The sequence below is a fragment of the Zeus faber genome (genome assembly GCF_960531495.2).
Source record: "Zeus faber genome assembly, chromosome: 5".
Classification (NCBI taxonomy): domain Eukaryota; kingdom Metazoa; phylum Chordata; class Actinopteri; order Zeiformes; family Zeidae; genus Zeus; species Zeus faber.
This window is the reverse complement of record NC_137192.1, coordinates 16,033,517-16,057,498: the sequence shown is the minus strand read 5'-3', so window position 1 is coordinate 16,057,498 and position 23,982 is coordinate 16,033,517. Positions and strand designations below refer to the sequence as shown.

Sequence of the window (23,982 nt, the reverse complement as noted above, 5' to 3'; positions counted from 1 at the left end):
TGTTTCTATTTTGCACTTGATTTGTTTAACCGTCACAGTGATAAAATAGAGCTCTCGTCGCTCTTTATTTTGTTAACTATTGCACATTTGGCCTTTTCATGATTTAAAACACGTGTTCCCAATCTCCTCTAACCCACAACAAATAAATAAAACCAAACAAAAAAATGTATTCACAAATACACTTTGGGTTTAAAAGCAATTTCACATGGCAGGGCAGGTGAGTACAGTATTGTTTTATTGTGCTGTTTCCTGTTTTCTTCGAATAAAAAACAAACAATAAAACAGGGAGCAGCCTACATTGGATGTGTGCTCCCATTTACAGCACCGCTCATCCGGTTTCGGTCATCTTGAAAGGTGTGCGTCTGGATCGGGATGATCCAACCCAGTGCTGCTTTGAAAAACAAAAGTGAGATGGCTTACCTGGTCCTGGATAGCAAAATATGGGATTATTATTATTATTATTATTATTATTATTATTATTATTATTATTATTATTATTAATAATAATAGTAATAATTGGCCGGAGATAGATCGATTATTATTATTATTATTATTATTATTATTATTAATAATAATAATAATAATAATAATAATGATGGTGATGATAATGTTGATGATGATGATGAAAGAAGAAACAGAAGAAACAGAAGAAACAGTCTTTATTTGTCACACAACACACCACACTACAACACATGCTTGCACACACACACACACACGCACACGCACATTCAAGATTCAAGATTCAAGATTTTTATTTGTCACATACATATACATACTTCCATACATATATGCAGTGAAATGTAATGCACATGCACATGCTTTGGATGGTGGCCGGTGAAATGGTTCCTCTGCATTTAACCCTGCATTGATGATGATGATGATGATGATGATGAAAGAAGAAACAGAAGAAACAGTCTTTATTTGTCACACAACACACCACACTACAACACATGCTTGCACACACACACACACACACACACGCACACGCACACGCACATGCTTTGGATGGTGGCCGGTGAAATGGTTCCTCTGCATTTAACCCTGCATTGATGATGATGATGTTGATGTTGATGATGATGATGATGATGATGATGATGACGATAAACCAAATGAACCGAACGAAGAACATTCAATGACTCTTTTTTTTTTCTTTTTTCACTGAGTGACCGTACGCGAGCCCAATCTCAAGCAAGAGTCGAAACCTTCATCGATGGCGGCCGTGACGTGTCGGTCATGTGGCCGCACGACGTCACCGCGCACGGTTTCCAACCGACGTAAAGAGGCGGAACGTAACGTCGCCACCCCGTTCATCCAAGCATCCGGCGGGCTTTCGCTAACGAGTCCCAGGTTTCTTTTGGACCCTCGTCCCAAACAAACCCCATCGAGGCCAACGGATGGTTGAAAAAAGACCAAACGTGTAGTAATTACCATTTCAACCAACCCCCGAAAACAGTTGTGAGGCAAACCGACATAGCGGCCACCATGAAGCTAACGGACAATGTGCTGCGGAGCTTCAGGGTGGCGAAGGTGTTCCGAGAAAACTCCGACAAAATCAACTGCTTCGACTTCAGCTCGAACGGGGAAACGATCATTTCCAGCAGCGACGACGACTCCCTGGTCTTATATGACTGCCAAGAGGGAAAGTAAGGACGGCTTGCCAGACCCCTATCTCCCGCGGTCACAAAGTGTCGCTGGCTATGCTAGCCGCGCTAGCATAGCAGTGTAGCTGCTGGGGCAGAGGGCCTGCCGCGGCGCAGGGGGACTCCACGTTTATTCGTCACATACGTCTAACAAGTACCGCGAATTCAGTTGGGAAGGGCGAATTCCAAACGCTACGCAAAACAAAATAAGAAGAAGGGGGGGGGGGGTTAAATAAATCGGAAAATAACATTAAACGATAAGCAAAACATATAAGAAAATGCGTATCCGTTCAAGTCATGCAAATACAGTGTTTCCTCCCACGGGAGAACATGTCGTACATCGTGTTGTGAAAGGGACGAGGCAGATGAATGCAAATATACAGTCTGCACTGTGGAGTTCATGTTGAATGGCTCTGCACAGATCCATCCTTCAGGCTGTACCTGGTTAACTACGGGGGTTGGCTGGAGACGTTTAGAGACGTAATCAACGTGCATGCTTTATTTAAAAAGAACCTTTTCATGATGCATGTAATACATCCCGAACTGTCCTTGTCTTGTGTGAGAGACCAGTTAATAATAATTAAAAAAATAATAATAATAATAATACAGGCTTTACTTGACTAGAAGAATCAGACGTCATTTTCAAATCGTGTCGAGCGATCAAACGCATGAATCCTCTGACTCACTAAATCCCCTCTGCAGACCCAAGAGGACCCTCTACAGTAAAAAATATGGAGTTGACCTGATCAGGTACACGCACGCGGCCAACACGGTGGTCTACAGCTCCAACAAAATTGACGGTACGTCTGTTTGCCCCCTCCGTTTTCCTCCCTCATTGTACAGCGCAGTGGCGCGGTCTCATTACAGCCTGTGACTCAAGATCATTTCAGAATCCAGACGGCGCTCTGGAGGGCGTGGTGCTCGCTTTGGACTGAGGTAGTTGTTTGTACAGTTTGAGGGTCTATGATTCTGCCCCATACAGGAGCTAACTGTACAAGTGACTGCCTTGCCCAAGGCCGAGCCTGTTCATCTTGCCCACCCGTCAACAACTGTGCATCACATTTTCAAAAGCAAGTTGCAAGTCCTGTGTATCACAGGACTTTTGAGATTTGAACTGTGCAGGGATTGGGGTAATTGCTTTGAATATAAAGCCAAGTTTTATTGTGTCCGGTATCCTAAGCCATTTTGGTTTTTATTTTATTTTATTTTAGACACTATCCGATACCTGTCCCTCCATGATAACAAATACATCCGCTACTTCCCTGGGCATAACAAAAGGTAAGGAAGGTCTGAGAGAGTGTTTAATGGAGGTGTATTTTTATGTCTAGTTCCTGCACGAGGGTCTAAAAACTACTTTTGGAAGTTGTTTCTAGACTTTGATGTGTTCACATTTGAACTGCTTGGTGTTGGAGTTTGTATTGGGGATACTGAATGTATTCTCTTCTTGTGAGTATGTTTTTGTTGTTGTTTCCAGAGTCACATCTCTCTCCATGTCTCCTGTGGACGACACATTTATCTCTGGCTCGTTGGATAAAACGATCAGACTTTGGGATCTGCGCTCTCCAAACTGCCAGGCAAGTCTCCTCTTTGAGCCGTCATGTTGTTATCCTGCGGTTATGTTGCAGTAATGTCATATTGTGACGCAAAGTCTGAAAAGGCAGTGAGATGTTGACCTTTTTGTAAATGTCACTTTTAGGGCCTGATGCACCTACAAGGAAAACCAGTCTGCTCCTTTGACCCTGAGGGTCTCATATTTGCTGCAGGAATAAATTCAGAAATGGTCAAATTATATGACCTACGGTCTTTTGACAAGGTATGAGGCAGCTTTGTGTGTGTATATATGTTTGAGAGATAAATCAACACAGAAAAGAATCAAAAACTTCCTCACAGAGGTCTCCATGTATGTGCTTTCCCCTTTGTGTCCCTTTGCAGGGTCCTTTTGCAACGTTTAAGCTTCAGTATGATCGCACGTGCGAGTGGACAGGACTCAAGTTTAGTAACGACGGGAAACTTATTCTTATCTCAACCAATGGGGGAGCCCTTCGCCTCCTGGACGCTTTCAAGGGCGCCGTGCTACATTCCTTTGGGGTGAGCGATCATTCTCATTCATAGACACTTAAATCCCGGATGGCCGACAGAAACATTTGCTATTTGAAGCAAAGTCATAAGGACACATTTCTTTGAAAACCTGCTGTTCAGGTCTGGCTTTTGACCTTCTATTGAAACTGTCTGTTCTTGGTTTCCAAAGGGCTACAACAACAGCAAAAATGTAACGCTGGAGGCATCATTTACCCCTGATTCGCAGTTTCTTATGATTGGTAAGTCAAATATAGTCACTCCTCTCGTTTTGCACATTGGGAATTATGGATTCCACAATTATGGGTTTCATTACTATATGGAATTTTCTAACATACCAACCCGACAGCTTTTCTTTAATGTTTGATATGGTAAAACGAGCAAAATTGACCAAAAAAAAAAAATAGTATGAAGTTGTACCAGACATATCTGTAAGTTCCTGTTTGACATGTTCTTAATAACTTCCTGCCAGGTTCTGAGGATGGAAAGATCCATGTGTGGAATGCAGAAAGCGGTATGAAGGTTGCTCTGCTGGATGGGAAACACACGGGGCCGGTCACCTGCTTGCAGTTCAATCCCAAGTTCATGACATTTGCAAGTGCCTGTTCCAACATGGTAAGACTGATGCTGTCCACACATCCAAATCAATACCTTGTCTGGACTGCTAATATGTAATCCTAATGATATTCTTTCTACCTTTAGGCATTTTGGCTCCCCACCATTGATGATTGATGAGAACAAAGCGAGGAAGTGGAGGCAGAAAACAGTTAAACCCCATCAGGAACCAGCAGGATCAGGACACCCAGCAACATTGTGATTTTGTTTTCCGCATACGTGGAAAATTAATTTGTAAATAAGTAGATTACATAAATAATTTCTCTCTATTCTCTTGTTTTATACTGTTATTTAAAATTAAATGTCGTCTTTTTAAGATGAAAGTTGTATCCACCTTATTCCAAGTGTTGAAGTTTGTCTGTTTTATTGCAGGTATTCTATGCATATAAGTTCGATATTTTTTATTTACACTTTTTAATAACATAACTTATTGGATATATGTCAAACCACATTAATTATCGAGGATTTTATTGCTGATATTAGTAGTTGAATTGACAATGGAAGTTTAGTTTCAATAATTGGTTTATCACAAACATTATATAATATATATTATAAGCTAGGGTTTTCATCTGTCTCATCCTAAGTATGGGTCCTTATTTTAATTAACTCAATTTCATCATGATTTTAAAAAACAAAACAACCTTACCCTGACAAATAAAGGAAATTTTGGGTACGTCACTACAAGGATGCAGCAAAAGACAGCAGTCACTTATTTAAGGACATTTCTTCAGTCGCAGTACACACACTATAGGATTTAGACACGGTAATGATCACACTTTGAGGGATTGTAACTCAGGCTTTCAGAGGTAATTACATGTTTCTGACCATCCCGTTTCAAACGACTGCTGGTGATGGAAGTGTGCATTTAATAACCTTTAAAACGAGATCAATTTAAGATTTTCTTACAAAAAAAACTGTCGTCCTTTAGTGTATACTGGCATAAGGCTCCTGCGCTCTCCCAAAAGCAATCACTGCTCTATAATTCCCAACCATTGACAGCCTCTTCATCTGATTGTAAAAACTGTCAATTGTAAGTAGGTTTGCAGGTCATAACCTTCCCAGTGGGCTCTGGTGGGATGGGGGGTTTGTAGGCCAATACCCTAGACTCAACAGCCAGTGGCAGCTAAATTTGGGAGAGAAGTGATCAGGTTCCCTCTCTGTGTCCACATGATACTGCCCTAGTTACCCAAGCGGTGTCCCCTCACACTGTCGCCCTCTCTCAAAGAGCCCACACTCAATAATTCTCTCATGCATTCAGACCGGTGGTTCATCACAGTCTCTTTAAAGGGGGTTTTTGGAACACGTTAAGGTATTTTTTCTATCTCAGAAATCTCGAAGACTGTGTCATCGCTTTGTCTAAAAGTGAACTTCTGGACCTGGTTGGTAGCGGAACAGCCTTCTTCTTTGGTTCTTGACCGCCAGTGGTCGAGCTGCTGGTGGGAGGAAGAGACTACTTGCCGACCCGCCATGTTTCTTGTTTTAGTCGTGACGCCAGAACTGAGGGAGTTCCTGGCTCGAGCCAGAGGTGGATCAGTGCGCCTCATCAAGGTTCGCATCCAAGACGGTGAGTGACCCAGGGCAAGGTGGGGACCTGTATGGTCTGAGCGGGACGCTCCATTAGGCCATTCATGTAATCGATCCTATTATAAAATCTCTCTGTGAAGTTATTGTGGGTATTTAATGTTGGTTTTCTGGCTCTTAATTAACCTTTCAATTGTATATGGTGGAAAAGACACGGTGGTTTAATATATAATGGAGTGAAAAAACTCTTGCTTATGTAATCTTTTGGGCCTTATACCTTCCTCAGGTCAGTAAAAGACAGATTTGTGCTCATGCTCAACATTTTAAATGATGAGGCTTCATCCCAAAAGACTCAACTCTGGACAGGAGCAAATTTTCCCTTTGTGGGTTATAATGTGGTCTATTAACACTGGGTATCATCCTTTGCTACCAACTTATTCTAAGTTACTAACTAACTAACTAATCTCACAAAAACACCCCCAACGCGCCCAAAATGTTTGATTACATATTTAGTCATCCAGTGGCAAATAAACCTCTGTTTCCCTTTTTGACACTGGGGTCCTGATGTTTGTGTTTCGGGTACAAAGCAGCTGTTCAGTGTGTGTGAAAACATGAAAACATGAAAACACGCATCACAGAGGAAGCTGTCAATGAAGCAATAGGTTAATTATTAGACATCACGGCAACGGAGATAAGCTTACATGTTTATCATCTGTTAACATCATGTTTTCATTTCGCCCCCGTTGGTCAACACTCTGCCAGGCCTGCACGCCGGGCCCTGACGTGCCACATAACAAACCCATTCCTCATTATCTGGGAGGTGATTATGATTTCCCAGGACTGTGGTTACATACACCGTATATGGATCAACAAACAGAAAGCCACGGGAGAGGGGTATAGCGATAGTCTGTCTCAAAGCAAAGGATGACCCTCCTATGTGACTCGAACCAAAATACTCCCGAGCTTTTCGGAGACTATTGCAGAGTTATTTGAAGCGTCACGTGACTCGACATGACTGTGCGTTGCTGCCCGGTGACACACTTGTTCATTCCAACGATGAGACAGAAACAGGATCATTTGACCCTGTTTCTGACCCCCGTGATTTGCTGGTGTGGTATGCAGCTTGGCTTTATTTATTTTTTTTACCTCAACAGTTTACATACAGTATGCTGCCTTACAGGGAGGGCTGTGAAGGGGAGGGGCGAGAGAGAATGTCCGGTGGAAAGTATTTATCTGTGCAATGAAATGGAATGTGTTGGGGCTCAGAATAGCAACTGCCTCGAGAGATGGTCAGGAAATCCCCCTACACCCCTCAATTGCGGCAGCTGATGGGCTTTTGTGCTGGATTCTGTCTTTCATAATTGGTCAGTACCACTCAAAGAGATAACTTTTTTCACTTAAAGGTATGATTTATCTTATTTCAGCCACGTCAACTGACAGGAATGAGACTGACCTCATGAATTCTTAACTGTTGGTGAGCCTGATCTAAGCCTCTCCTGTTTGCTTTCGTTAAAAAAAGGAGAGGACGTAAGAGATGAGACAGACAATGGAGGACTTAAATGAGTAATGTCACTTTTTGGGAATACGTGAACTGAGCTCCGTGTGTTTGGGTTTTTTTTGCCCCCGGTATGAGGTATGTGATGGGCAGTGGTCTGATTTTTCAGAGCAGTTGGTGCTCGGGGCGTCCAGGGAGCCAGAGAAAAGCTGGGACCAGGACTATGACCGCTTCCTCCTGCCGCTGCTGGATGACCAGGAGCCCTGCTACGTCCTGTACCGCCTGGACTCCCAAAATGCTCAGGGCTACGAGTGGATCTTCATCTCATGGTCCCCCGACCAGTCTCCAGTATGTACAACCGCTGCAGGTCCTTAAAATGTCATCAATACAATTTGACAAATATTCAGTAACGGTTGTTAGTCATCAAATTGTATTACATTCAAACGTATGAGGTCCCAATTTCAAGATAAACATTTGGTCTGAGATGATTTATTCACATGTTCCATTACGTCAAGTGCTTCTGCATCAGTCAACATTTCTGACGTTGTGAAACCACAGCCGAGCCTGAAGCTGATACGTTCTATCATAATTATTGGACTTAGATTTAGATTTATTCCCGTTCCCAATCACACCGCCTGCTCTCCGACCTCAAGGAAACTATAACAATAACAGGTCATAGTCATAGTTCATAACCTTCCGTTTGTACCTGATACCGACCTCTACCCTGGACCAAATATGTTGCACTTACCTATAATACTTAGAATAAGAGATTATTTGTCCAAAAACAGGACTTAAATTGGCTAAGACTAAAAAAATGGCTTACAAACGCAACTGTTTGATACCCGCAGACATCTTTTCTTTAGATACTATACATAAACAAATCCTCTCCCCTCTTGCCGGCTGCAGGTGAGACAGAAGATGCTGTACGCCGCCACCCGCGCAACGGTGAAGAAAGAGTTTGGTGGCGGCCACGTCAAAGACGAGCTGTTCGGCACGGTTGAGGTGAGAAGTCCGAGCGCCTTTGTTTCCGTTTCACATCCGTTCCCCGATTCCCCCCCCCCCCCGCGTGACCGCGGGCTGACCTCTGTAAACGGCCTCTTGTCTCGTTTGGTTTTCCCGCCGCGCCAGGAGGACGTCTGCCTGCTGGGCTACCAGCGCCACGTGTCGTCCTGCTCGGCTCCCGCTCCGCTCACGCTGGCAGAGCAGGAGCTGCGGCGGATCAAGATCACAGAGGTGAGAGGTCGCCGTCGTGGAGGTGCACGCCGCCTGGCGCACGTTTACCCGGGGCGTCGGCCCGTGCGTGGGGAGCCGCCGTTCCGACGGCTCTTTCTGTTGTTGCTGCACTTCGGGGTTTTTTGCGAGCGCGGTTGTGTTTCCCTTTCATTCTGAATGTTGAAATCAGAAGGCCCCGAACGGAGTGAGAGCTCGATCATCAGTCAGTGATGCGTGTGAGCACGCTGGTTTCACACTTGGATTGCTATGGTGACGTTGAGCGGTTGAGAAAACCCTTTCGCCTCCCACAGGTAAAGACGGAGATCAGCGTAGAAAGCAAACACCAAACTCTTCAGGGCCTCGCTTTCCCCCTTCAGGAGACGGCCAAGAGGGCCCTTCGACTGCTCGCCCAAAAACGCATCAATTACATTCAACTGGTGAGCCCAATGCACACAGATGGGAGTTATTCGGTCGAGATACTGCTTGAATAACAAACAAATTAAAAAAAAAATATATATATATATATATATATATATATATATATACATATATATACATATATATAAACAAACAAATAAACAAATAAATATATAAATACATAAATAAACAAACAAACAACAACAAAAATCAATTTTTAAAAATAAATAAATCAATAAATAAATAAATAAATAGATAAATAGATTATTTATTTTTTTAAATAAATAAATAAATCAATAAAATGACAGTATTATTATTTATTTTTGAATGTTTTAATTCATCCGTGTTTTTGTTTTTTTTTGGTCTTTTTTTTTTTTTTTTTTGGTGCGTCACAGAGGTTGGACGTCGAAAAGGAGACGATCGAGCTGGTCCACTCCAACCCGACAGAAACCCGCGACTTGCCCCGTCGGGTTCCCACAGACACGCCCAGATATCACTTCTTCCTGTACAAGCACTCACACGAGGGAGACTACCTGGAATCTGTCGGTACGGCGGCACATCCTGCCTCTATATCTTCAAACTAGATAAGCTCACACGGGGGTAGAGTCCGGGAGGGGGGAACGCACACTCCACAATCCTCGTGGCCTGGAAACCACTTTGTATGACGTGACGGAATAAAATCTATTTCTCTCCCTATCTCTAGTGTTCATTTACTCCATGCCCGGGTATAGCTGCAGCATCAAGGAGCGGATGCTGTACTCCAGCTGCAAAAGCCGACTACTGGACGAAGTGAAGAAAGACTACCACTTGGAGGTCGCCAAAAAGGTGAAAGATAAGACCAAACGTCACCGTCGCGGCCTTCGGCGCTCTATATCTTTCGCTTACGCTCCGGCCTCGTGCTCCGTTCGCAGCTGGAGATCGACAACGGGGAGGAGCTGACGGAGGACTTCCTGTACGACGAGGTTCACCCCAAGCAGCACGCCCACAAACAGGCCTTCGCTAAGCCCCGCGGCCCGGCAGGGAAGAGGGGCCACAAACGCCTGATTCGGGGAACTGGAGAGACTAAACAGGAAAGCTAGGGCCGGCGGGTTCTCGGTTCAGCCCTGATCTACAGACCCTTTTCTTTTTTTTTTTGGTTGTTTTTTTCCACATGCTCGGCCCAGTCACGTTAGTTGAACCAGCACTGTGTTTTTAAATTAACCTCCGGGGCACACAGGCCATATTAGACTCAAGGGAAAATGCATCTAATTAAACTGTCATGTTAATGTGAAATGAATGTCTGTGCTTGTTCTCATCTTGTCCTCTAGAATAACAAGATGAAATCCGTTGGTTTTGATTCTCATGTGTTGTTGGCGTCTTTCTTTGAGTCAATGTTTTATATCATCTGTTGATGAAAAAACAAACAAAAAACAAACACGTGCTATGAAAGGATATTCAAAATAAAATCTTTGTACACAAAATTCGAGTTTCTCGTCCGTCTTCAAGCGATTTGCTTACATGTCACACGTTTATGAAGATCAACTCAAAATATACACCGATCAGCCACAACATTAAAACCATCACTAATAATGACTTCTATTGTGTAGCTCCCCCCCCGCCGCGAAAACAGGTCTGACCCGTCGAGGCATGGACTCCACAAGACCTCTGAAGGCGTCCTGTGGTATCTGGCACCGAGACAGCACATCCCACAGATGCTTGATCAGATGGGACACTAACCCCGCCCATCCACATGATGTAGAGGAAAACGTGATTCATCAGACCAGACCACCTTCTTCCATTACTGCACGGCCCAGTCCTGACGCTCATGTGCCCAGTGTAGGCGCTTTATCATCAGGGTGTGCTTAGTCTGCAACAATGTTTAGGTAGGTGCTACGTGTCAAAGTAACATCCACATGAAGGCCAGGACCCAAGGTTTCCCGGCAGAACATTGCCCAGAGCATCACACTGCCTCCTGTCTTGCCTTCCTCCCATAGTGCATCCTGGTGTCATCTCTTCCCCAGGGAAACGACGCACACCCAGCCATCCACATGACGTAAAAGAAAACGTGATTCATCAGACCAGACTACTTTCTTCCATTGATCCATGGTCCAGTTCTGACACTCACGTTCATGTGCCCATTGTAGGCCCTCTCGGCGGTGCACAGGGGTCAGCATGGACACTCTGACCGGTCTGCGGCTACACAGCCCCATACACAGCAAGCTGCGATGCACTGTGTGTTCTGACACCTTTCTATCATAGCAGCATTCACTTTTTTTTTTTTTAGCAATTTGTCCTACAGCAGCTCTTCTGTGGGATCAGACCAGACGGGCTGGACTTCACTCCCCACGCGCATCAATGAGCCTTGGGCGTCCATGACTCTGTCGCCGCTTCACCTTGTCCTTCCTTGGACCACTTTTGGTAGGTTCTAACCACTGCATAGCGGGAACACCCCACAAGACCTGCCGTTTTGGAGATGCTCTGACCCAGTCGTCTAGCCATCACAATTTGGTCGATGTCAAAATCGCTCAGACCCTTACGCTTGCCCATTTTTCCTGCTTCCATCACATCAACTTCAAGCACTGACTGTTCACTTGCTGCTTAAAGTATCCCACCACTTGACAAGTGCCACTGGAACGAGATGATCAATGTTATTCACTTGACCCATCAGTGGTTTTAATATTGTGGCTGATCGGTGTAGCCGTGAGCAGCAGTGAGGCAGCAGTGTGGTTTGTTGCTACGTTTGGAAGCTTTCTACTTCTGAAACAATTTACCAATTCAACTGTAGCGTTGGGACAATGTCCTCACAGAACACACTCAGAGAACACACAGGGTTTGTCTTATCATCAGTAGCATACATTTTACTGAGATAGACGCTACATGTTAAAATTATTATTTGAGTTGTTAGATATACTTAATAATTTGAAATTCCGCCACACAGGCATCTCCTAATTGTCTCATATACTCAGATACAATTTGGCCAATCCTGCTGTCTAATCTAATCTTAATTAAATTATTGAATATTCCATTTTCAACCACTTTGGGACTTTTTAAAATTTGGTATTCATTAGTCTGCTATTTTACAATAAATCATGGCTATTTGAGCTGATTCTTTATAACTTAAATCTTTTGCGCTGATCCACTTCCCATTTAGTAGCTGAAGGCAGAGCACTTCTCAACATATCTTTTATGATTAGGCTCGACAGAAGGTTCGCTGCTGTCTGAAGGCGCGAGCGAAGCCTTTGAGGAGCCTCCCGCTGTCGCGCTGTTCAAAGCTAAACCTCCACCGCTTTGACTCCCGTCCACTGGGTGAAAGGAAAGCGAAACCCTGAGAAGTGGCTTCAGCTCACACAGTATCTTAATGGGGGATCTCATGATGGTCCTTCGGGAACTCAGTGAGATTTTACAGGAGCTGTTTACACCGTCGTTGGCAGGTCATGAACTAGTTGAGCCACGACAGACATGGTGGGAGGCTGCTACAGCGTGTACTGGATTTTAGATTAAGATTTATTTTTGAAAGTGGAAGAAAAGACTGACGTTTTAAGATGCTCTTCGTACCATGACGACCAAATTCTGATTTATTGTCAGGCGGAAATTTGTTGAAAGTCATTGATATTTGTTGAAAGCTCGCTAAATAAGCCCATTTACGGTATCCATGCGCAGTGCTGTTTACTTGGAGCAATACCAAGTTCCTCATAAGATAAGATAAGATAAGATGAGATAAACCTTTATTAGTCCCACAACGGGGAAATTTGCACCGTAACAGCAACTAAAAGTGTCACAGAAAATAGAGCATATCAGGGTAAGCACTATAAACAATAGAAAATATATAGAAAATATATACCTAAGTAGAAACAACATGAATAGGAAAGAGTGAAGTGCGTTTTGCACATATTTCAACACATTGCACATAAGGGATTGTACTTCTTCTTTTTTTTGATAAAAATTTGCACTTGGATTTTCTCATTTGAGTCCCTATGATCCAAAGTGAAAATCCTTCTCTCCAAATGTTTAAGTTGCTTCTGATAAATGGACTTGACCTCACACAAAGTTCCTTTCTTACCAGATTTGTGTTTGTTTACTCACGATTCTACACCCATACAAACCTCATAATAAACATATACCGTGACATGATATGTCGCCGTCTAACGTCATGGCCTATCGCTGCAATTAACCAGAGGGGTTTAGAGTTTAACCATGAAATCACAACTAGCAAGGGCTCTGTTCTGGTGTTTCTTAGATCATTCCATGAAAGTCGTTGGGTAATAATGAAATCATTAGGTCACGCCTGCCCTTCACACATCAGCGCACGAATTCAAGAGAATCTCAGCTCCACAAAAAACAGCAGCTCTGCCATTGTTTCTCATGGTAATTACAGGACAAAGTAACAGTCTATTACTTTACTACTACTTTACTTTAACATCTACCAGAGTATGATTTGCGGATTTTTATTTTATTTAAATGTGGTTAACTGTTTCAGAGATTCAGGAGGAACAATGCGGTTTTCGTCTAGGTCGTGGAACCGCTGAGCGGCTTTTTACCCTGCCGCGGATGATGGAGGCAGCATGGGAGCTCTACATGTGTTTTGTGGATTTGGAGGAGGCTTACGAGCGCGTTCCCCGAGGTCGTCCGTGGGCGGCGCTGCGGGGTGACGGGGCGCCCTCCGCCCGCCTCTATGAGACATTCGTTCCTTGTAGACTCAAAGCGACGGCTGTGTCCGTATTTTTGCCGTTTCGTCAAGCTTGTTCAAGGTGGGTGTCGGACCGCGGCGAGGTTGCGTCTTGTCTCCTCCTTGTTTGCAGTTTTCACGGACAGGATATAAAGGCGTGGCCGTGGTGGCCTGGGGAGTGTCCGGTTAGGTTACATAAGGGTGGCACCGCTGCTATTTGCAGATGATGTCGTCCTTTTGGCGACGTCACGCCGGGATCCGGAGTGCGATGCGGTCGGGTTGAGGATCAGCACCTCCGACTCTGAGGCCATGGTTCTCTCATGGAAAAAAGGTTGCTTGTTTCCTACAGGCGAGGGGGGAACAACCGCCCCAGGTGGAGGAGTTGAGGTATCCCGGGGTCTTACTCACGAATGAGGGTAAAAGGGATCGGGAGGCTGTAGTAATGGCACTGCACCGGACCGCGGTGGTGAAGATTTACCGGTCGGTCTTCGTTCCCACTCTCATCTACGGTCATGAGCTATGGGCAGCGACCGAAAGAATGAGATTGCGGATACAAGCGGCTGAAACTGAGTTTCTTCGCAGGGCGGCGGGGGCTCACTCTCCGTGAAAGGGTGAGGGGCTCCGCGACGCCCTCCGCCCCCCCAGACACCTCCCTTCGGAGGTGAACCGGCACGTCCAACTGGGAGCAGACCCCCCCGGGGCCGACCCAGGACCCGCTGGAGAGATTGTATCTCTGGGCCCGGGAACGCTCAGGGATCCCCATGGAAATGCTGGAGGAAGTTGCTGGGGGGGAAAGGGACGTCTGGGCTGCTCTGTTGTCCCTGTTGACCCTGACCAGGACGAAGCGGGTTAGAAAATGGATGGATGGATAAATGTTTATTTTGGTAAAATAATCATGCAAAAAAAAAAACATTTATAAGTGTGACACCTATAAAAACGGTGCTGTTTTTCATCTTTAGATATTTTCCCTGAAAAGCCGCCACGTGCTGACCTTGAAAAAAGGAATCCAAAGTATAACAACTTGCAGGCAGCAAAGTCATAGGAAGATAAAGATTAATGACCTGTTCAACTGAGCAGGAATGTATTTAGGAATATGAACATAAATATCCTGTCGGGCCCTGGGAGCCTGTTTCACAATCAAAATCGAAATGGAAGGAAACGCAATTTCCAAAACATTTTTTTTTTTTTGGAGATCAGGCCCCGCGTGTAAAATGAATCCACCACATCCAACACGGGACACACTCGCAGTTTGACCAGTTTTGCACTGCATGGATTTAGATCTTACAGTCCGTTTCCACTATAACAACTTTTCTTTTTTTTTTTTTTCGCGTGAAAACACTTCAGCAAATCTCCGAGAAAGGGTCGTGTGTGTGTGTGTGTGTGTGTGTGTGTGTGTGTGTGTGTGTGTGTGTGTGTGTGTGTGTGTGTGTCTGTGTTTTTTCTTCCCCAACCGAGTGGAAATCCATATTACTGGAAGCAGCCTGGTGCATTCCTATTATCTTAATGGTCAATTCTCAGAACGGAGGCTGTGCTGGATAGGCGGGGGGCGGGCACTCACCCGGCGGCGGGGCGGCTCCGGAGTCGCGCTCGGCGGGCGGAGCTTGCGCGGGGCGCATTTCAATTCTGTCGACGGCGGATCGTCAGGGCGGAGCGGGGTCCGGTGGGCGGGGCCTAGTCGACCGGGCGGGGCCTGCCCCGGTGCGTTCCTATTACCGTGATGGTGAATTCTCAGAATGGAGGCTCGGCCGGAGCGGCCCGGTGGGCGGGGCTTAACCCGCAGTCATTCTTGGAAAGTGGATGAAGGGGAAGCGGCCGCGCGATTCCTGGGAGCGAGCGCCCGGTTCACCGGGGGCGCGGGCGCCCGAGCCGGTACCACACCGTCTTAAAAACGCGGCTCGTGCCGGTCGCCCAGACCCGAATAGTCCAAATAGTTCCAGAATCAATAACAGCGATGTGCCCCGCCACCCTCGCCCTCCTCCACCCTCCGCCGCCCCGCTCTCCACCGCGGAACGGGAGTCGCGCGGCGGCCGTGACGTCAGAGCTGCTCTTGTACCGGAGAGTTCTCAGAATAGAATTCTAGGAATCGGTGATTTTTAAAAAGCCAAGCCCACACTGTGTCCTTCACACACTGGGATCCCGATCTGGAGGCAACACACTCCGCACGCTGCTGCGCTTTTTTATTTATACAGTGTATATAAATATATAGATAGATCTTATTTTAATTTTTAATTTTTTTTAATTTCTTATATATTTACAGGTCGTTCGGCGTTACAACAGCAGGGACCAGAGCTCCTTCGATTAACGCGGACACCGCCTATAATAATAATAATAATAATAATTATAATAATAATAATAATAATAATAATAATTACAACAATACTCCACCCGGGACCTTATTCGGTGTAAAAGGAGGCTTCTACCGGGATTTTCCATGTATTTCTATTACAGTGCGAGAGAGAGATAGCCCGCGGGACCCGGGACGCAGCATGATTCTCTGTGTTCATAGGTAAGCTGCGGCTCCCTGGAAAAATGTTCTGTTCACAATGTCCGTTTGAATTGCGCTCAACTGTCGCGCGTTGTGTGTTGTTGCCGTTTTTCTGGTCCGCCCGCGTTGGGAAAGGTTACTAACGCGCCCATACACAGGTCTGGGCTCACCGGCGCGCACTTCAAGTCATATTACTGGTAAACCCACGGCACGGTGCCTCCAAGATGGCCTGTTTCACCGGGTTTTTACCAGTGAAAGTAAACAATGTTTTACACTTTTAAACGGGCGCCAAAAAATAATATATTTAGACATTTCGATTTATATATATTTATATATTATCATCATTTATATTATCCAACACAAAACTTGGTGAGACTTAAGAGAGTACATTTATCTCTACCTACATTATATTATGTATAAACTAATTATAATAACAATAAAAATAATTACAATAGGTTATTATCATTATAGTGATAATTAAAAATAATCGAATAATATTATCCTCTACAGTCCTAGAGCTCTTCTGCCCACCGGCAACTCATCTACTGAAGTTCCACTGGGCATGCGAGCAGGAACCGTGTCTCCGGCACAATGTCTACAAAACAGCCCTCCTCTGTGGGACCCCACCAAGGACCTGCGGGCCATTGCCAGCAACTTCTGCCATCTAGAAAACTCAGGTACAGCAAATTTAGAATTAATACTGGAAAGAGTTTCTGTAAATATATTTGCACTTTTTGGGTTTCACTTGTTTCACAAAAGAAAAGTACTGAATTAATGGCAACAATATGTTAATTATGTGTTTGGTCATTAACCGGGGTCTCTGTTTGCAGGGTGGTATTGGGGAGCTATAACAGCGGCTCAAGCCCACGCTGCTCTGCAGGAGGCGTCTGAAGGGGCTTTCTTGGTGCGGGACAGCAGCCACCCTCTGTACATGCTGACCCTCTCGGTCAGGACGGCCCGAGGCCCCACCAGCATCAGAATACAGTACAGCGGAGCGCAATTTCTACTGGACTCCAGCTCCCCCGCCCGACCCAGCCTTTCGTCCTTCCCCGACGTGCCCAGCCTGGTGCAGCACTACATGGGCCCCGGGAGGAGAGTCCAGGAGGAGCAGCAGGGGGAGGAGGCCTCCCAAAAACCCTGTCCACAGACAATGCAGGAGAGCTCGGTGGTGTTGAAGCTGAGAAGGGCGGTGTACAAGCCCCAGGCCTTCCCCTCCCTGCAGCACCTCGCACGCCTCGCCATCAACAGGCACTGCGTTGGCTCCGAGCAGCTCCCGCTCCCCAGGCCTCTGCTGCGCTACATCAAGGACTACCCCTTCAAGGTGTGAAGGCCCCCGTGGTGCGACGGCCAGATATTCACGCGCCCTTAACGGACATTTTGCGACTCGAGCGGCGGCCGTGGCCAGCTGCGGCACAAAGTCACACCGGACACAGGATTTGCAAGATGAACAAACTGTATTGAAACGTAATTTCACACTCTGCGCGTCTGGATTTAATACTTGATCTGCCGCAGACTGGTTTGTCACGCATCCCATAAATAAAAGAAAAAACGAAACTGCAAAACAAACTTTTGTACTGTAACGTGAGGGTGTGGAAACTGCCCACATCAGCTGTGGCTCCTGGATGTGCAAGTGTTTGTGCGTCTCCCGAGCGGTGAAATGTTTCTGGTGAAGCATTTTCCAACGTTTTATTTCATCACAGTAAAGATTTTGAATTTTTTCTACCTTTTACCCATTACTGTCTCAACATTGTTTTCTATTAAAATAATCGACTGGAGTGGTAACGTGTGCTTGCTTCCACGTCTTTCTGTTCATTATCACACAAACTGCATGGTCAGTAGTTTATTTTTTATTTTTTTCCAAACATTTCCAGCAGACAATCACCTTTGGTACACAAACCCGCTGCGTCTTTTGGGTATTGAACATTTTGAAAGTAAATTATGCGAGAAGAGCGAAGGCCAAATTGCGTGTTTTCGTTTAATAATCTGCATCCAAGGGAGCGATGGGACAAGCAAAGGGGAGGGCCGTGCATCAGCCGATTCGCAGAACTAGTGAATGCTTTCTGGGAGGGAGAGATTCTGAGAGGGCGGGTTCTAAGAAAAGCTCCAGCAATTACCTTCAGCCTTGAGCCTTGTGCTATCTCGAACATTTCTACATGACTCACAGCATTGTCGCAAATGTTGACATATTAAAAAAAAAAAAAAAAAGGAAAAAAAAAAAAAACACCCACCGGCTGTATTTTTTTATGATCACGTTTGGGAACTTGTGTGATTTGCAAAGTGGCGTTAATTGTGAGCAAGTGTGTGTGTGTGTGTGTGTGCATGCGTGCGGTGGCTCGGCGGGGGTGGGGGAGCCGACACTGTGACCACCTGGCCCGCAGCCATGGTAATAGGATCTGAATGTTCTCCATCCAGATCCCTCTTTGTCCCGCAATTCAGCTCTTTCTCTGAAGGATGCAGAACCGTGGGCTAAAAAAATAAATAAAATAAAAACCACAAAAAGACACAGGATGAGGGCATCATCACTATTTGACAGACGCCAAAACAAGACAGTGAAACAGTGTAAACACAGCATCTACATTTAGCAGGCTGATAAACAAGTGTTTTAGAAGTAAAATGAGCTGTAACCTACAGTATAAGACATGAATACAAATTTTATTTTAATTGTTATTCTAGGTTGAATTTCCATTTAAAGCTACCAATAGCGGATTAGTCACCGAGTCACTTAGATTAAAAAAAACAAAACAAAACAAAAAAAAAACCCTTCGACAGATTAAAATTAGAATGCATGGGAACAGCAAAATGGATTCTTTGCTCGAGAGAGGAAGTGTTGCTGCAGCGACAAACACGAGGCACGGCATGAATTATTTTGGAGGTTGTGTTAGAAAGGAAACTATAGTTTCTGTCGTAACAGCAAACAGTAAACATTGAACTTCAGGAATTAAATGTTGGAACGATGACGTGGGGGGAACTCGCGACAGATAGTTCAAAAATATTCAAAGGAGAATTTTAAAAACAGCATGTTGGGATATGCTGCCAAATGTGTGAATATGTGACTTTCCTTCAGGTAAATGATTTCCAATTCCAGCAGCAAACATGTTGTGTGGAGCCGTCTCACAACAAAACAAGTTTCCGAAGGTGAAGTGCAGTGATGTCATTTAGTGACTGTCGATATATGAAAAAAATCGAAACCAAAAATTCAAATGATCAGCTTTTTAACAATATAAAAACTATTATTTATGACTAAAATCTATTAGAATTCACAATCAAGAGTGTTTCTGTACTTGTATGATACGGATTGATCATACCTTCCACGAAATAAAACTAAATTAAAAACAAAAATAAAACAAACTAAAGACACTAAATACCTCCTACTCATGGTTATGACATCATAACTGTAATTGATGTGATTTCTTTACACGGAGTGGAATACAGAGAGCAGACGCTGCTGCCAATTGGAACCTGATCTGTGTTTCGGCAAAAAACATATGAGTGAATTTCCTGCACACAAAGGACGAACTGTTGGATAAATAAAAACAAGTTTTCATCACCTTGTAGTTCTGTAAGTGAGTTTAGATGAAGATCACCGATGGGAGAGCAGAATTTATTTAATTTATAATTTTTTTCAAAAAAAGCAAAGCAGCAAAATAAATGAAAACATAGTGGTACCGGGTATTGGATATTCAGCCCAGTGTTCCCTGAAATTCAGACTCCACCCGGAATTTTCCTCTCGGCGCCTCACTACTCGGAAATCGCAGCTCAATTTATTTTAGGCAACTTATCTGGACGCCGTGTGGCTGAGAAACGGCTTTTATGTCTGTTTTTCGCCGACAAACTCACAGCTGTTTGCATTTGAACATCAGATAACTCGGCAGCGAGACGGATCCCACTCAATCACAGCGTTGCAGGTGAACTATTTATATAAAGTTGCGCCACGACTGGCAACCGAGACAGACCTGCCGCTGATGTCGCGTCGCGTCTCCACGTAGCGCAGCTCACTGCCCCGCTCCTTCACCCACTGGTGGATGAGCTGGGGGTGTCGGGGGTCCACCTCCAAATAAACACGACTACGTGTGGAGGAGAAAAAGAACAAAGGGGGGGACATACTAATGACAGGCTGTTATTAGGAAGCGGGACTTCTAGGTATAGTCAAATTAAATTCTGTGAGATCATAATGAGTATTCAGAAAAAGCTGTTCTCTTGTAGCTTTTGGAATTGAAATACATTTCAACGTGTATTAATGCACAACGATTTGTTTTGTCATTTTCTTTTTGTCACTAGTCATGATTTGTCGAAAATTTTGATTTTGTAAAAAAAATAAAAAAATAAAAAATAACCTTTTTCAATTTGAATAACAAACTGTTATTGAAATAAACTAAAGAGACGGCTGCTGAGCCTTCATTTGGTTTTAACGCGCAATTATATCGCCTTTGTGTAAATAGGCGAGAGAGACGGTAGAATCGTTTTAATAGGCTTGACTCATTATAGGAGGAATAGGATAATTGTTTCTCCAATGCCTGTCGTGTGGATGTTTAACCTGGGCGCAGCCCTCGTGACTGTTGCTTATGAAGGAAACCGCATCACATTACCCGTGTATTGGTAAAATCCTCGGGGCCAGCGTCAGAATCTGCCTGATGACTCTCAGTCCATCTGCGCCTCCGTCCAGGGCGCTGTGGTCCTCGAACCTGATGCAGCAGAGTCGCACATTTCTACTCAACATCCTTCCAAGGAGCAACTTTTGAAGGAACCGAGGGAAAACCAATCAACATCTTTTTTTTTTTTTTTTCTGACGCTCCTCCATTTTAGAGGCGGAACTGCGATTTTTTTTCGGTTTCGCTTCCCAGTCGTATCAACGTTTTGCAACACCGTTACGGAGCTTCACAGTTTGGGCTTATATTTCGAATGTTTTCTACCTGAGGATTTCGGGCTCCAACAGCGCCATATCCTCTGAGAACAGGTACGGAGGGTTGCTGACGACGACTGAGATGGAGCGGCTCAGGCACAGCAGCGTCTCCGCATCTGAATGAGAACCGTAAACATCTGGTCGGCAAAGTCCGAGGAAGACCACCCCGGGAAAAGCTAAGTCCTTGTTGTCGTTCTTCTCACCTTCCATCACGTCCAGATGATGAACGTCGAGTCTGTCCTGAAGCCCTAATCTGGAAGAATAAAAGGCGTTACCGCGTCGCGTTCCGTCCGATCGCATTAAAATTCATCCGGCAACGTCGGGGGGAAAAAAGCTGCACCTTCGCGCGTTCTCTCTCGTCAGAGCCACGGCCTCCTCGCTCCGGTCCACGGCGACGGCTCGGAGCTGGAACAGAAGAGCGGAGCTGGGAACCACTCGGCGGCGACGCTTCGCTTAGTTGCGTGACGTTCCCAGAAGCGTCACTTAAGTTTTCCCATTTCTACCCCCATGTTGTCACGTGGTTAGAAAAATCAACGGATCTTAAAGACGTCCTACCTGCGGGAAGCTTTCCAGCAAGCTCAGCGAGATGGCCCCCGAGCCGCAGCCCACTTCCAAACATCTGTGTTGAGCCTCTGCGGCCGTTCCCGACCCCCGCCGCGCCTGCAGGTCCGCGAGCACCAGTTCAACCAACTCCTGTGCGAGACAACATCGACGTCACTCCTCCAATGATGTGTCATTGTTGTTGCTATTATTATCGTTATGCAGTCTAGATCACCTGAGATAACATCAAATTGAAGGAAGAAAGGTCATCACACCAGTGAAGGATGATATAAGACCAACGCAATGATACAAAGGCAATACAGCTACAGTCATCGGTGCATACTCGATTACAGTACGCTACTAATATGTAAATCAGCATTTTAGTCGTTTGTATAATTATTCACCACAGATGTGTGAACTATGTGTCGCTGTCTCACCTCTGTTTCAGGTCTGGGTATGAACACAGGCGCTCGCATCTTAAGCGTCAGATCCCGGAAGTCCCACTCCTCGATCACATACTGCACTGGCACTCTAAAGAAAATGCACAAAACACTCACATCAGCACTCTGAGGTGTCCAATAGGGGGAAAAAAACCCCCATTGAAAATATGTTGTAAATGTGATATAAATGTGTTATAGGTTATAGCGAAGCTTCATACCTGGAGAGCCGTCTGCTACAGAGCTCCCACAACTGCTTTGCCTTTTCACAACTAAGATGTTCGGTCAACCTTTCCTGTTGAATACTCTCTATCTGTGGGGGGGGGGGGGGGGAAATAAAAAAAAAAAGATCTGTCAGAATTGGAGGTGTGATTCAGCAAGAATGCGTTTGTTGAAAACATTAAAGTAATATGTATAAATATTAGAGACATGATATGAAACCCACAGTTTTGGCCCCCAGCACGTGTGCGGTGATGTACCGAGTGGAGTGGTCAGGTTCGGCCACATCCCCCTCCTCAAAGCACCTGGTCCACAGCTCCATGGCTTCCAGAGCCGAGACGCTGCCTGCAGGGAAGGCTGGGGCGATGGGTGTGCCTGTTCCATGACAACCACGCACTCCCTGGGTGAAAGAAATTGTTTAATTTTTTGAGTATTACTTAAGTATTTAAGAGTATTGATCATATATTAAACATCAATAGCTCAAGACGGACAGCAAAGATACATTAGGACCAACATGCCGCATCTTTTCACCAAACCCATGATGTTTATCAGGACAGCATTCACCAAGCCAATAAGAGTAATTGTGGGAAAAAATTACAATATTGGTTGTGGTTTCCAAAATTGGAATTTCAGCCATGTACATTTTTATATACAAGGAATTTGTTATTTGGAATTAACATAAAAAGCTTAAAAAGGACCTATTGTGAAAAACTGTTTTTATGTGCATACATCTGGCTCTCTGATGGGCCTACTGACACACAAACTGCGAAATAAGACAATCCAGTCAGTTTTTTGTGACCTGTCTGTTAAGTCCAATCCAGACACAGTAGAATTAGATCCGCCCTCCACCTGAGAGTAACTAAATCCACGGCTGGCGAAATAACATAACAAGCGCCGCGGGAAAGACCAGCACAAATCTTGAAAAAATATGAATTAATACCGACTGTCAAGAAAATGCAAGTATTTAAAAAATAATTCTGCTGTGTGTTTCTTTCGAAAAAAAAGTTTTAAGTGTGCCGTACAGAGACTGTAGGCTGTGGCGTGCGTTTCTCGAAACAAAACAGATTAAAAAGGTGTGCTTTTACCGTAGATGTATATATTTTATTTTTCGACAACACGGCAACGAAAGTCAGAACAACCTTTTAAATGAGGCCTTGCAGGTATAATATGAGTGGAGATTCGGCAACTGGATTGATTATTTCTCTTCTTGTGTGTATTTCCACTTCTCTCTTCTCTTATTTTCTCTTAACTTTACAAAGATGATTTGGGGACCTCAGAGACCTATAACCTACATGTTAAACCTTGTGTAAAAGGTTTAATAGTTCACCTTTAACAATCTCAGAAAATTATATATATATATATATATATATATATATATATATATATATATATATATATATATATATAAGATAGATTTAAAGGCAGGGGCTAAGTGCTTCTATTGGCTGTGGGTGTAAATATAAATATAGACGCGAGATTTCTGTACAGGATGAACATGTATACAATGGGGGCACGGACAACAATGGATGAGTAGGTAGAACTCTAATAAGTTCCACAAGAACTTATTTTTGTTGCCCGTGTGTCTGGTAATAAAGTCGACGAGACAACTCACCCTCCATTCAGCCCGCGTGTTTTTTAGGGAGCCAGTGCCCCTGCGACAGGTTCGCAGCGCGCTTCTCCACATAACGCTCATAGTAACATGTAACACGTGTTCAGTCGAGCGAACTTTCGCCTTTGACGTGTCCCCGCGTCGACACGCCTGTTTGAATCACTTGGGAAT

At 44.6% G+C, this 23,982-nt stretch overlaps 4 protein-coding genes across 4 annotated transcripts; 3 read left to right on the top strand and 1 right to left on the bottom strand.

The window, feature by feature from the left end:
• Positions 1 to 1,310: 1,310 nt before the first annotated feature.
• wdr82 (WD repeat domain 82) lies at positions 1,311 to 4,627 on the top strand. The gene is made up of 9 exons (XM_080000020.1): positions 1,311 to 1,643; positions 2,343 to 2,440; positions 2,852 to 2,918; positions 3,115 to 3,214; positions 3,337 to 3,453; positions 3,573 to 3,728; positions 3,889 to 3,958; positions 4,189 to 4,331; positions 4,419 to 4,627. The coding sequence occupies exons 1-9, from the start codon at positions 1,483 to 1,485 to the stop codon at positions 4,446 to 4,448; spliced, it is 942 nt and encodes a 313-aa protein (XP_079856146.1). The 5' UTR covers positions 1,311 to 1,482; the 3' UTR covers positions 4,449 to 4,627.
• Positions 4,628 to 5,535: 908 nt separating this feature from the next.
• Positions 5,536 to 10,318, top strand: twf2 (twinfilin actin binding protein 2). Its single transcript, XM_080001371.1, has 8 exons — positions 5,536 to 5,895; positions 7,517 to 7,695; positions 8,254 to 8,349; positions 8,476 to 8,580; positions 8,871 to 8,996; positions 9,372 to 9,522; positions 9,680 to 9,801; positions 9,888 to 10,318. Exons 1-8 carry the CDS (start codon positions 5,799 to 5,801, stop codon positions 10,053 to 10,055), a joined length of 1,044 nt encoding a protein of 347 aa, XP_079857497.1. The 5' UTR covers positions 5,536 to 5,798; the 3' UTR covers positions 10,056 to 10,318.
• A 5,446-nt stretch (positions 10,319 to 15,764) lies between these two features.
• cisha (cytokine inducible SH2-containing protein a) lies at positions 15,765 to 17,892 on the top strand. Its single transcript, XM_080000471.1, has 3 exons — positions 15,765 to 16,127; positions 16,617 to 16,783; positions 16,937 to 17,892. The coding sequence occupies exons 1-3, from the start codon at positions 16,108 to 16,110 to the stop codon at positions 17,431 to 17,433; spliced, it is 684 nt and encodes a 227-aa protein (XP_079856597.1). The 5' UTR covers positions 15,765 to 16,107; the 3' UTR covers positions 17,434 to 17,892.
• A 43-nt stretch (positions 17,893 to 17,935) lies between these two features.
• hemk1 (HemK methyltransferase family member 1) lies at positions 17,936 to 23,938 on the bottom strand. The gene is made up of 11 exons (XM_080000470.1): positions 23,815 to 23,938; positions 22,429 to 22,602; positions 22,205 to 22,296; positions 21,984 to 22,077; positions 21,562 to 21,699; positions 21,347 to 21,411; positions 21,210 to 21,259; positions 21,017 to 21,122; positions 20,693 to 20,788; positions 20,060 to 20,170; positions 17,936 to 18,572 (listed from the first exon to the last, which is right to left on the bottom strand). The coding sequence occupies exons 1-11, from the start codon at positions 23,893 to 23,895 to the stop codon at positions 18,539 to 18,541; spliced, it is 1,041 nt and encodes a 346-aa protein (XP_079856596.1). The 5' UTR covers positions 23,896 to 23,938; the 3' UTR covers positions 17,936 to 18,538.
• Positions 23,939 to 23,982: the final 44 nt, after the last annotated feature.